Source organism: Pavona decussata, unplaced genomic scaffold, assembly GCF_977016875.1.
Source record: "Pavona decussata unplaced genomic scaffold, jaPavDecu1.1 SCAFFOLD_371, whole genome shotgun sequence".
In the NCBI taxonomy this organism is placed as follows: Eukaryota; Metazoa; Cnidaria; class Anthozoa; order Scleractinia; family Agariciidae; genus Pavona; species Pavona decussata.
The window spans coordinates 734027-748393 of record NW_028145747.1 but is presented as its reverse complement, the minus strand read 5'-3'; the positions used below and the strand labels follow the sequence as shown (position 1 = coordinate 748393).

The 14367-nt window shown below is 37.4% G+C and overlaps 1 protein-coding gene across 7 annotated transcripts in view; it reads right to left on the bottom strand.

The window, feature by feature from the left end:
- LOC146452355 (semaphorin-5A-like) overlaps positions 1–14367 on the bottom strand; it is a 42513-nt gene that overhangs the window by 18808 nt on the left and 9338 nt on the right. For 3 of the 7 annotated variants that reach the window (XM_085097965.1, XM_085097963.1, XM_085097964.1), the window contains exons 2-5: positions 9208–9311; positions 2302–2407; positions 1718–1763; positions 880–930 (exon numbers count right to left, since the gene is read on the bottom strand). In XM_085097965.1, coding sequence (XP_084954091.1) covers positions 880–930; positions 1718–1763; positions 2302–2407; positions 9208–9298 — 294 coding nt within the window. In that variant the 5' untranslated portion in view covers positions 9299–9311. Of the gene's footprint in view, positions 1–879; positions 931–1717; positions 1764–2301; positions 2408–9207; positions 9312–9876; positions 10245–10320; positions 10672–11707; positions 11947–14367 lie in introns of those variants that run through there. The other 4 variants (XM_085097961.1, XM_085097959.1, XM_085097962.1 and 1 more) reach the window with 4 other exon arrangements.

The window sequence follows — 14367 nt, the reverse complement described above, 5'->3', positions numbered from 1 at the left end:
AGCCAAAGTAACATTTTTAAAACAAGGAAATAAAATTTAAGACAGGAATCCTTGGAATGGTGGAAAAGTAACTCACAGTACGTTATAAGCTACATACTGACACGAGTGTGGCCAATGTGCGAGCCAGCGAGCCAAATGTGCGAGCCATGCGAGGCATGCGAGGCATGAACAACCCCCAACATAAATGCTAACCGTTAAGCTAACCGGGGAGCTATTTAAGCTAACCTGAGTGCTATTTAGGCTAACCGGAGTGCTCTTTAGGCTAACCGGAGTGTTTTTTTTAGGCTAACCTGAGTGCCTCGCACGTCTGCCTCGCATGGCTCGCTGGCTCGCAGATTGTCAAGACTCTAGTGACACAAGCATGTTTATTATGTTGTCTGAAATTGTATTTATGCTATGATCAGTGATTGACATGTTTAGGGGTGTGTTGCTAATGAGCAAAAGAGACTCTAAAAGATATATTTACACAATCTACACAATCAACATGATTGAGACGTCGAACAAGTTTTTACGGAGCTCATATAGCAAGAGAGTGACGGGGGTAGACAACTCTAACAAAGGCTGTTTGAGCAATACTAGGTCTTAACCTTAGTCGTCCCGGAAATTTGGATCATCCTTCCGAATTTCTGGGATACATCTCCTTTGATGTCCCGATTTTTTTCTGCAATGTCCCGGAATATTATAGCGTGTTTCCCGGAAAAATTTTTAAGTGTCCTGATTCCCAGAAAAATCTCCAGATTCCTGGAACAATTTTGGCTTTGTCCCGGAACAGCGTTTATTAGAGTTGACACCCCCCGTAGAGTGTGAGCAGGTCTGATCTGTTATCGGTTTTCTGCAATAAATTAAACCAGTTCACAACAATAATATTTAAAAAATTACCTTAGTTTTGTCACAAGTAACTCTGCTGGATGGCTTTGACACATTCCATGACTAAGATGGATTACAGAAAATTTAGTACAAAACGTCAACCTCACTTTAAAATCTAAAACACCCACTGTTACATGTTATACAGGGCTTCGAAAAACAACTCATGCATCTCGTGGCCAGAGCATTACACCCCATGCACTGATGTCACTTGCACAGTCCAAAGTCTCATGTCAATAACCTACAACATTGCGCAAATACAGCCAAATGTTTGTTTCCTTAAGAATGAGGCAATTTAATTTACTGGGTATTATTTTACTTCTCTCTATGAGAAATATAATGAACAAGAGAAAAGTATGTGCTTGTTAGGATGTTAAAGCCTCTCCACAGATGGTTTGGTTTCAAGTCCTATTTAGCTTTACACTTTGCATTAATTGCAGCTCTGGTTTTTGGATGATTTTTGAAAAAGCACACTTTTTGAAAGACCCTTTTCAAAACTTCATCAGATCACGAAATTTCTATACCCTTTTATATACCCTTTTCTATACCCTTTTATATGAATAAGGTAACCCTTTTGTGGGCAAAGCCTCCCAATAGAGTCTACTTTACAAAGCGTGTCCCCCACTCCCACCCCCACCCAAACACCACCTCCCCTCCCACCCTAGAACACACAATTATGTTACAAAAATTTTGGCGAGTCACATATTCAATATTTTGTACCATGATCATTTGTCACCCCTGTGCACTGGAGCAGTTCTTACATGTAATGAATGAAAACACAGTAATACTGTAATGGTGGAGACCTGACTCCAAAATAAAACGTTATTTGGTAGTACATATTTAATTGTCTTACCACGTAAGTGTCAATGTCATCCAAATTCACCAGAAAAGCATTATTTCTGAAAATTATATAATTATATATTAATCAACAGAGCTAATAAAAAACATAAATCTATACAGCTAACTCAAGACATTTTCCATACAAAGTTACCAATATAAAATTCTCTACAGATCAAGTACAGTCAAATCTTGCCTTGTGGACACCTGGCTATTACGGACACCCTGATAATATGGACAGCAATTAAATCCCCGGTAAAAATACATTACAGACATTTGACTGAAATAAATCCCTGCTATTAATGACATCATCTTGTGGTCAAGAGGGTGTCCGCAACAAAGGGAGTTGACTGTAGTGTCAATTGTATAAAACAACATTGGGTGGGTGGGGGGAGGGGGGGGTGGGGAATGAAGAGCCCTGGGAGAAGATATCTTTTCAAAAGAATTGCCTTCTTCACTTGTTTGACAAAACTGTTGGATGAAGTTCAAAATTAGCATAAAATTGTTAAGAAACCCTCAACATTGAATTAATTTGCATATCGCGATCTTCTTATTCATAAAGTATATTATGCTTATACGGTTCAACTTCAATTTGCTCACCTTGCTCCAACCAGAAGGTTGTTATGCTTTTCATCAACTGACAGCAAAGAATAACTTCCAGTGCTTATTCCTCTAGTGTCTAAGGTCTTTATGTACTGCTTGATATCTGAAAAATATAAATAAAATCAACTGTCAATTAATGTACAAGTATTTATCAGTGCAGAGTGCTAATTGCACTGGGACACTCCAGATCAAATTGACATTTTGAAACGTTGGTTTTCAGGGAGAGGAAAAACTGGTGATGATGATGATGATAATGATGACGATGATGATGATGATTATTATTATTATTATTACTATTATTATTATTATTATTATTATTATTATTATTATTATCATTATTATTATTAATGAAGATTTCATTTTTGTTTTCATGAATTATTTAATACATAACTTGCGAACACGGGTCTGGGCTAGTTATGTTACACTCAATCATTTTCATTACATTCAAACAGTTTATACGTATTCATAGAACTTCTTAACTATATTTTTGCGTTCTGGCAGATAATCCATTTCTGACAGCATTCAATAAGGAAGGACAGCTCTTATTATTATTATTATTATTATTATTATTATTATTATTATTATTATTATTATTATTATTATTATTGTTGTTGTTGTTGTTGTTGTTGTTGTTGTTGTTGTTGTTATTATTATTATTATTATTATTATTATTATTATTATTATTATCACATAACATTAATAACAGAAATTTGGACTATAAATTAAAATTAATTAAGAGATTTTTAACAACACAATGTTTTACAGGATTACATATGGATCAAGTAGGTATGGCCAAGCTAGATGGCTCCTTATACATGTAAATGACAGAAGGACAGTTTGGAGCATCAAACCAGTTCGCAGAAAATCACTGGTGATGTGTGATGCCTGGGGGAGCTCAGATTTTTTCTGTCGAATTCCTGAAGCCGACAAAACTGACAAACCTCTTATTACTGGAATTTGTAAATTTTTATTAGTTAAATACTTCTTATTTTAAGTACATGTACATGACACTGCTGGATACACACTTGCCTGAAAGGCCATTGGCCAAGAGAATTTGAAAAATTAGGGAAAAGGAAGGGAGGAAGAAAAAATGAAAATGGAGGCGGCTGGTAGCAACCTTTTAACCAGTCTGGTGAAAGAAAGATGCAAGTGATGATTTGGCCATTACAATCCAAATTTCTCCACTCTTCTTTGGCCTACAGACTTGCTATCATTTTAGAACTTTCATTTACAGGAGCTCTTAAATTAACAGAGAAGAAATGCAAATATTTATTATTTCAAGCATCGCTTAACAATATTAATTGGCCCAGTTTTTTGGCTTAAGTCATACACTGTAACCTTGTTGGGCAAATTCAAGCCCTTCTATCACTCACCCAAATATGGAACTACATTTCTGACTCAATAGCCAATTATAGTCAAATATCTGATTGCATGCCAAATTAGAGCAGATAATTTGAGAAAATTGGATTCCAAGGCTATTAATCACCATCAATCTTGCACTCTTAATCCACCAGACTAATCAATTGCCTTTCAATACATTATTTCCGAGAGCATTTAGAGGTACCAAGAAGGGTAACTACTTTCTTTCCTCTGAATCCTGACCCAGCTATATTTCAGTCACCATTTTATCCAATGTTTTCATACAGTTCTCTACATATTATCCACATTCGATTAAAGGACCTGATTAATTAGTTTGCATGTCTGATGCAGTAAACAGATCTTTATAATCAGGGATTACATATTTTGCTTAAGTAATCCCCTTTCTCTCTTGTTTTCTTTGGCCACAAAAAGAGATCAATGTACATTTAAACACTCTCATAAAAAAACGCAAGACCATATCCCAGTATTTTTGGATCAAGATGTCAAAATCCATGACCCAATTAAGGACCAGAATGGCTCAAAGTCCACTCTAGAATAGTACAGACCCCTTGTTGGCTTGCAGTGGCACACACCAGTATAGCTTATATAAAGAATTAGCCCTAGTGAAACAGAGACACCTTTACTAAAACTTCCAAAGGGGTTGCCATGAATCCTTAGACAAGAATCTCAAAATTTTAAGGTTCCATTCTTCACATGGGCTTTACGCAAATTATTCTAAACAACAGTTCCTCCACAACTGATCTACCTAACCACTTAAGCCCTAACAATGATCAGCATCAAATTTCTCCTTGTAATATCAATGCTTATTCAGCCCCTGAGTTCATGAGAATTAAGGATATGATCACCCAATTTTCTTGATACTTTCACAGTGATGCCAACTCTCCTGCTTTTGGCGGGAGACTAACGCTTTTTTGCCTTGTCTCCCGTTCTCCCACTTTGGTACATAAATCTCCCGCTTTTGGAATCCACTATAAATATTGAATACTTAGTAAAAAATGAAACAGACTTCCTCCTTGTCTGTTCATTTCACACTCCCACTAGATAAGATCGACCACGGATTGTGCGTTTCTTTTTTCTGTTGAACCTAATTAAATGTTGAACGTACGGTGTAAGGTTGAACCCCCCCCCCCCCCCCCCCAACTGAAGCCCTAAAAAAAGCCTTGATGCCACAACCCTTGGAGGCTCTTCGCTGTTGCTGACACAGTTCTGCTGGCTGCCCATGAAGATTTCTAGACGTGTCCCGATTTTTGAACTGCGGGGATTGGCAGGTATGCCTTCATAAGGTCTTCCCAGTACTTTTGTAAGAAAATAATGAGGACAAGATGGGAGAATTTGTTCTTTGATATTAAAAGTTAAAGGGTTAAAAGAGAAAGATACATTTTTAGCCTGCCCTTTTGTTTGTTTGTTTTAGGCTCCCTTAGCTTCTCAACTCTTAAATTACAGCTTAAGTTTAAATTCCATTAACAAGTGCCAAATCCTTTCCTGTTCACGATTAAATCTGACCAGGTGGAAATTATATATTTCTTATCAAGACAACCTTTGCTTGTCAAAACTACAAGCTGAAGAAATTGTCATGAAAGGTGTTATTCACCGACCTTTGAAGTGATACATCAAAATTAATTGTTTCTCTCACTGGGGATTGTGTAGGAAAGGTGTTAATTATGACGTTTTCAACTAAAACTTTATTTGATATAACTAAAAAAAACTTTTTTTACAGCATGTACATGTATAGCCCTCCAGCAGGCTTGAAAACCTACCAGTTTCTAATAACAACAACCTGCGGCATGCTTGGAGCTTAATTAAGTCTGATTTAGAAATCAAAGTGAATTTGGAGGTCATTGTGAGGTATCACATGATCACAAGTTCTGTTGTATGCTGAGCACAAGAATTAATTTAATATTTATACCACAAGATGTTTTACTCAATACATTGAACTAATCCGACCTGTAAATTATCCAGTAGGAACTGCTGACTATGTGCACCTACAGAAGATAAGGGAACCCAAAATATACCACCTTTAGAAGGGTTTGTCCCATGGCAAATCTCATAAGTTAAGACTAATGCCTAGATGACCCAACATATGCCCTCTTTTGAAGGATTTTCAAGTCCCATGGCAAATCTAAGATTATAAAATTAATGCCTATAAACTGTAGATGACCAGAGCTGGGCTTTAAAGTCCAAGACTGTATAAACTACATCCCAATATGTTCACTAAAAAAATGATTTTGAGACCCGGTCTACAGGATCAGTGAGATTCTGAAACTTGGCCTATTATTATTTTGCAAGATTGTCAATTGGCCAAGGGACTTTTCAACACCCCTTATGAAAGAAAACCTCCCAGATGCACACAGAACTAATTGAATTTTCTCAAAATAAATCAAGTTATTAATAAACCACATTGGCTCTCACAGGTGATCTTGATTCACGGGTTGGGGGATAAATTACATCTGAAGTGTAATCAAACTTTTTCTATAGAGACAGTTGCTAACCTTCCCCCTGGGGGAGGGGGGGTGGGAGGGGTAGGGGGGTGCTTGAGCTGTTTTGATATGAAAACAGGTATAGATTTTAATCAGTCTGGCCTGGAAGTCTAAAATGGGTAATTGATTTTACATCTGAAAAGGGGTACAAAACAGGTATTGGAAAATTACATATTTTCTGGTTAGGATTTAGAAAACAGCAAAGTGCACCCCATTACAAAGTATTTCCAAGGAGTATCTCTTGTTGTTTAAAACACTGTACAATGTGGCTCCAAGTTTGATGTTTCTGAATAAAATCCCACACTGACCATTCACATGAAAGTGACTAAAAAACATTTCCCTGATTATGTGATTTCCTTCATTCTTTCTTTCCTTTTAGATGAGGCTAGGGGAGAGAGTTAACAGAATAATTTTGGAAGTTCAGATGAAAATGCTCCCACAATCAGCAGCTATCTCTAATTTTCAAAATTCCCATCTCACATTCCAAAGAAATGATGTATGGATCTACAGCAGGTTTAATTGACTGTGAGACTTGAAACACACTACTAATCAACCAGCTATCATTTTGTTACTAAATTAGTCTAAGAAATTGTCTTAATTACATTTGGAAACTCAAGATAACAAGATTCGCCCACAATAGCAAATCAAGCTGTTTGTTTCTTTTCTGTGACTGTCTAGTTCACATATTTTTAGGCCACAGTACATGTATGTTAATGTTCACAAATTTCGCTGAACTCTAAAGAAGCTTTGGGATCGTAACCAAATCCTCAGACTGTTCTGGTCATTTCATATGATCTTCCCAAAAATAGTCATGCAAAGTCAGATCACTTTAGTCTCTGATATTTGGATGCACCACTAAACAATACTATCAATCAAACTGATCAACTTAAGCCACCATCCATGAACACCTGGGAAACATCATGTAATATCTCGCAATATCACTTTTCTCATGTTAAGCTACAGTTTCACATTTTCTTTCGAAAACACTCGTCACCTACATGATCATTCCAGCTGTGCTTTCTTGATTGAAGAGAATGAAGATCGATATTCCCGAAACAGAAATTTTCATTAAATCATGAACATAATGATGTTAGCCTTGGGGCACATAAGATCAAAGCAATTTACTTCTTTCCCAGACCATTAATAATGACTGGGCGGATTCCCTCTGTTTTATAGACTGGATAACTTACAAGACACATTGAGAAATTACCCACTGCAGGCAAAATTGAAGTGGGGCTTAAAAAAGAGCTGTTGTTCTGCATCCTTGAATGATGCTTTCAACTGATAACCTTAGAAATGAGAGATTATGTGCATCCCTAGGGGGAAGGGGAGGGAAAAATTATGGGATATAGATCACGTATCACTAGAATCAAAAGTCCCAGCAATGAAAAGTAAATTGAAAAAACTGACTTTTAGTTCAGTAACTGTTATTAATAACAATACTTTTTTGTACAACCACCAGTGGTCTTGAACTCAGCTGTAAGATTTAATCTTCACTCCACTTTGCAAGTAAAATGCCTTTGATTGCTGAATACTGGTAAGCTTTTTGCTGACATTAAACACCGCACATGCTGGTAACCAATGGCATTTTCATCTTACAAAAAGATACTAGAAGACAAAGGCAAAACCACAAGGGGTTCAAATGTAACCACTATTGACAAAACTTAAAAACAATCGAGGATTACGGAAACCATCAAACAAGCCATTTTAATTCAAACATCATTCTTACTGAAACCATTTTCCCACTACCCCACCACAACTAAGTTGCTTCTAATTCCTACCCCCACCCCCACCCTCAGCACAAAGCAGAAATGGTGTTTGTATTGTAAAAAAAAATTATCACAAATTTGCATCTCAGTTTTCAAACTCAAGGAGCGGAAGACAAAACAACTACGGGGTTATCAGATCGAACTGTTGTTTCTAAATAGAGAGAGAAAAAATCGAAAACATCTTCCTCGCATGTGGCCCAAACCTCTAGGGATATTGTTAGTTTCGCAATAATTTTGTTGAGCTATTTCTGTTTACTTTATAATCTTGTAAATGAAACCTCGATGAAAGGCTAATTGGAAGCAAACGAGCCTTCCAGTTATTCCGTGTTAAATTTCGCTTCCGAAAGCTGTGAGGGGTTTCACGGAATTGCGCTTAATGAGAGAATAGTACTACCATTTTCTGTCAAATAGTCTCGTACTTGGTTCGACCTGTCGAGGAATTCCACAGAATACTCGATCGTACCTAAGCCTACAATATCTAAATCTTCAATGAGAACTTTTCGTTCAATCCCAAACAAAAGATTTTAAATCATCATAGAAAGGGAACTGAGCCAATTTGCATTTTACTCGAGAATCAAGCTTGGATCATCAAAGCTTTCCACAAAAGCTTTACATGTAATAGCTTCCTGATGTTTTACTATGCGGTACGTCTGACAGCATTATATGTAAATGTTAATAGTATTCCTCTGTATACGGAGAGATCAGGAAATTGGAAATGGCCACCATGGAGATGCAAATAAAAATTAAGCTTAGTGAAGTTTTTTGCAGCGTCTGTAAACATTTCCCCTTACCTTATGTCAAGTAAAACTTGGCAATTGCAAGTCGCCATCCCGATTTTCGCACGTAAAGGAGTCAACGAGATTTGTGGTAGCGTGTCATTTCATTACAGAAGATATTAAATTTCTTTTTTGTTTGTTTATTGGAAGTCTCTGAAAAGTTGGTTGTATTCAGTATTCATTGTAATTCCCTCCAACCGCGCACGATACCTTTGTATATTGATGAAATACACAAAGTCTAAGAGGGCACTAAGGATCTGTAAAACAAAACCCTTCAAACGGTTCGCTTTATTTGGCCCTCTTGAAAAAACAACTCGATATTTACAAACCTTTCTGCACCAATTATATATTGTGGATATTCTACTTAGAAAATATCACAAACCGCAGAAAAAAGCTTAAACCTGTATTGCATAAGTGCATGGCGAATGGTACATTAAGTACTATTCAATATTTTAATTTCAATATAAAGAGACTAACAGGGTACATGACTTGAAGCATTACCTTCAAATGGCGTCTTCGGAATATCCTTGCTCCCAACGTAAACGGTCGAGAAGAACAGGCATAGCAACGCACCCTTTACTACAGCACTCATTTCTATCGTAGTTCTACAAGATGATAGTAAAAGACAATAGATACATAAGAATACATCAAAAACAGTCCGACATGCGATATCCCTGTCACCCGGGGTCAACCAAAGCTACTCACATGGCGACTGACACGTCCAAATTCCAATATACAGATCAAACTCAAATTTCAACGAAACAAACCAAGTTGTTTGTAGGTCTTTGTAGATCTACGAAATCATTCGCGTTTACCAGTTACATGGTTAAAAGCACGGCTTTCGGTGGCGAAATTTTACCTTAACAGTAAATTATACAAGGTTTAGAAACAGCCGTATACAAACTTTAGATCGAAATCCAATACTTCGATCGTACGCGCGTGCAGCCAGCCCCCCACAACAACAATAGCTTCTTCATACAAATCATCACGTTCTGCGTCAAAACTTCCACCTTTCTGACTGAATTCAAGAACTCATTCTGACATGACTGATTATAATCCGCGGCAATTGAGTTCAGGAATGTTGAATGACTGAAGTCACTTTGACAAACCGTAAACCTACTAAAATCGTTAAAGGACAAAAATGGAAATGCCTTCGTTAATTTGACTCACCAATTCGCGAGAACTTCTGACGAGCAAGAAGCCGTCGCGTAACAAATCCTCCAAACTTAGCTTTCAACGCTTGTTAAATGATCGATAACACGATGGGATTTTTATGGCTTGAGTCAACAAAGCGAACTCTAATCCGCGGAGAAGCCTCTAAAAATCTCCTACTATAGTGATCCGCACAGAGATTTCGAACAACCAACGCTCGCAGACTGCTTCTTGGATAAAAATTTTAAATTATTACTTCAGCTCTCAGACGTTTTTGTCGTGGGTTTGTCATTACGATTTCCTACGCTTATTGGTATGTTGACAAATGAAAACAGTCCATAAAAAGCCCGCTTCCATTGGGCGAGAAAAACAAACTCAAGGGGCATTAGTATGCACATCGAATTGCGATCACAATCACATTCTCCCAAATAAAGCTCGCAAACCGTTGCACTCATTCATTACCTCCGCGTCTTAAAACTTGAATTTCTACAGTTATCATACCTTGGTTATTACAAGATCCTTTCATGTGGATGTGTGCGGTTAAAAGCCAAACACAAAACCAAACGTACAAGAGATGCATTAATTACACTCTTGCCCTCCGAAATACTATCGGCGTACGTAATTGAAACCATACTGTCCGCCTTTCCTTTATGTGGACTCACCACTTCCGGTCCGCGTTTAAACCCACTTCCTTCACGTTTTTGTTCCCTAAACAGGCATCACAATCCGGCGCGCTGCTGGAAAACGTTTTGGAACAAAGAACGCGCTAAACAGCTTTGAATGCAATTTCACGAAGAATTGTTTTCAATGCTGGAGCATTCACGCCATTAGTTTTGGCGCGCTCTGTACTCGATTGTCTGTCACGTGAGATTCGATTTGTTGTGTCTACGTTGGGTTGAAATGTGAAAGCAACTAAATTTTAAGCGCTGAAAAATTTGATCTGGTACAATCGCATCATTTTGCCGAGGTCTTCTTCTCTTTTACCTTGTCAGTTCAATAATTAGGTTTTTGTTTTCACACCTTTAAAAGCTTTTCCGTCCCACCAGGTACCGGTCGAAATAAAATTAATGCCTGGGTCTTCATCAAATAGTTTTGGTTTAGGCTTTTGTGCAAAAACTGAGGACAGCAAATTACTGACCAACCATGCAAAATTTTCATTGATATTTATTCACAGAAGGAAGGCAAATGAATAATTAAAACTCGTATGTCCAAAATTGAGACAACATACGCTTTAAAGTAAAAATATCAATGATGCTCAGTTTATTTATATTTGTGGGATATTACTGGTCTAACCGAGAGATCTTTTGAGTGGTGTAATGGCTTACATTTTCTGGTCTAAATATTAATTCAGTCTCCTTGTGTTGTTAAAAACGTTGGTTTAAGAATAATCAGCGATATATTTAGACGACTGTTGGTTTATAATTGGCAACTTTTACCTTTAATTTTATCATCTATACTGTCAGAACCAAAAAAAGAAAAGAAAACCGTTGGAATCGCGTTGAAATTAAACCGAACGAATATCGAAATTTGACATTCTGTACTCTGACAAAACAAATTAACAAAACAGCGTAATATAACTGAATGATGAGTAAGATCCTTGTAGGATACGATTTTCTGATAAAATTATCACGAATCACTCATCAGAAGAAAGCCTTAAAAACCTACTCCTTGATTTGCCCAACCTCGGTAACTGAAACGTTTTCTCCTAATTTGAAGCATGTACAACCACCAACCGGAAAATTCCACAGTCCTGCCGAACCTCTCTTTATTGAAAGGAAATTGAAAACTGTGTTTGTTTTAGCATAATTCGTATTAACCAAACTGCCTGATGCTACAGAGTGGATCTTACCAGTTAATTGGGTGGCGATTAAGTTGCTGGTACAGCGAACAGTTTTCTTCGTTTTCCAAAGCCAACTGACGAATGTTCGCTGTCTGATCACGTTTTATTGAAGAATTCGGCAGACCACGCGAAAGACAAGTTCCTAGTTGCGTCCAAAATGTGACATATTCTCTGATTACAATCTACTATAAATGCTTTTTCCGTCTATCAGTTGTCATTTCAAGCCATGCAGACTGCCTTGGAGACAGCTGTTACTAACGTCCACCAATACCATGTTTATACGCAAGAAGAAAGGGCTACCTGAAATTTAGTTCGGTGTATAATATTATCTCGACAAGCGGCTGGTATTCTCTCGCCTTATTCTGTTTGTTTTGAATTCTGGCGCAGTCGATAAATCATTGAATGTAAAAACAATACACCGAACTATTAAAAATATTTGGGCATCTTTCCGCCGATAGCGCGCACTGAAAAACATCGCCGGTGTTCTTTTTTGCGCTGGCTTCCTTTTGTTTATTACGTCGATCATCATACCCCTGCCAGTTATCCTTTAATTCAAAGAAGAAATAGAAATTTCATCACAATTTTGAAGTCAATTGTCAACGGGGATTATGCTCCAATTACGCAAAAATTGTATTTCACAACACGCCTTAAATTATTATTTGTTTTGGCCGGCCACCTCATTTGCTCTTTTCGTTTATAATTATCTTAAACGTGTCTAAATTGTTTGAGAACTGCTTCTGTTACTCGTGGTACTGTAATATTCCCACCATTGTTCAGAGCATTGCAATTGGGTTTAATCATTGCTGGACGTGCCCGAAGCAAACACAGTGGAGCTTAAAGGGGATAGTGTCACCTATGTTAGTGTCATTCAGTGAATGGCCAAAATACGTATTTGGGTGGGTGGAAGATATAGTTCAAATAAAACCCTCAGGGGCACCCAACGACAATTTTCTCTCAGATCCTTTGAAACGTTATTTTAGACCATCTGGAGTGGCTTTAAAGCTCTATATGTTCATTTTAGGCAGCGCTATAATATTTTTATCTGTTCGGTCATTTTAAGGGAACTTGAGTCTTTTCGAAATCAGTTGGGCATTTTTGTAAATCTTACCTTTTTTCGGTACCCGAAACAACATTTTGATCAATCCGAAAACACTAGGCCTTAAATTTCCCATATCACGAAAGTTCGTGGTGAAAATTCCCTTTAGAAAATTGTAGGAGATTAAGGGCCTTCCGAACAGATAATTTACCGAAACGATCCGTTGGGTACCCCTGAACCCTTCCAGTATACAGAAACTATTAATCATGTTTGGCTGCGGATGGCTAGGATGGAAAAGGATTGCGACTTGAATAAATTTGCCGCCAATTTGTTCAAGTTCATATTTTAGAGAAGTCGCTAAAAACTGATTATAGCTAGTTCTTGTTTGGAGAAATCCCTTAATATTTTCTTCCCAGTCGACTCTAAAGAGCAATTTCATGTTAGCAAATTTAGTTGTTTTTTTTTGTAAATATTTGAGCAGTTTGACCAAAATACAGCAAAATAGCCGTGAAAGTGCCCTTTTAAAAGCAGTGAACATTATGCGTCTTGAATGTTGCATTCCTTCGTCTTTGGTTTTTCAATCACAACTGACGGACAGCCAAAAATAAACGAGCAGGGAAGAAACGGCGCTCGATAGCTTTGAATTAATCAGTTGCATCCCTACGCGGTCACAGTGCACCAATGAAAACTTTAGAGCTAAAACTCTTCAGTATCTTTTTCCGCATTTCAAACCGGCAATTCCGAGAAAAGTGTACACTTTGAAACGGCAGCTAAATACACAACAACAAGGAACGCAGTTTCGATTCTCAAATGAGTGTACGCACATAAAATATCAGTACCGACGATTTTTAAGCGAAGAAATTTTTGGTGAGTATATTAAGGGAAATCGTTTTGTGAATCAACCGGCTTCTGAAGTCAGTCGTCGCCACTCTCTTAAGCTTAAGGTTCGACGCAAGTTCAAATCAGCTTTTACTATCGAAAATTCCGCCTTACCTTTAGATGTAAAGGAAGTGCTGAAACTTTAAACAAAATGTCGAAAAGCCGGAAAATCGTAGAACGCCGGAAATAGATCTGCTACTGAAAACTTGAGCCGTATTTCAGAAAATACTTGAGAGCCTCTACGCCTCATCTAATGTGGCTGTAATTGCAACACGTTTGATTATTGTGACGAAAATTTTTAAAACAAAAGTTTCCACCGAACAAATGTGTGGAGCTGTGCCTCGGGTCTAACCAGGAAGTGATACATGCTACATGTATCGAGTTCTAAGCAAAGACTGACTGAAACATCCCGTCTCTTGCTTGAGACTATTTATGGAAAGCGACTCAAATTATCATTTTGTATTTTTATGCCATTTAATATATTCTGACATTTTCCGTAATCGTTCCATTACGTAGGTGCTTGATAGACATAAGGTTGGCAAAAACAACATTTGCATCAGCGGACTGGGCAGTTTTCCAGGGGATGAATAACACGTGCACTGCATTAAAAATAGAGACTGTTAACAATGCCTGCTCATCATGAGAAAAACGGCGGCTTATTTATCTCACGGTTCACGGCATGTCAGAATTTCTTTTGTTTCCATTTTTGTTCTTTTAATTCTTGGCGTCTTTTACTTTCCTTTTGCCAAGTAGA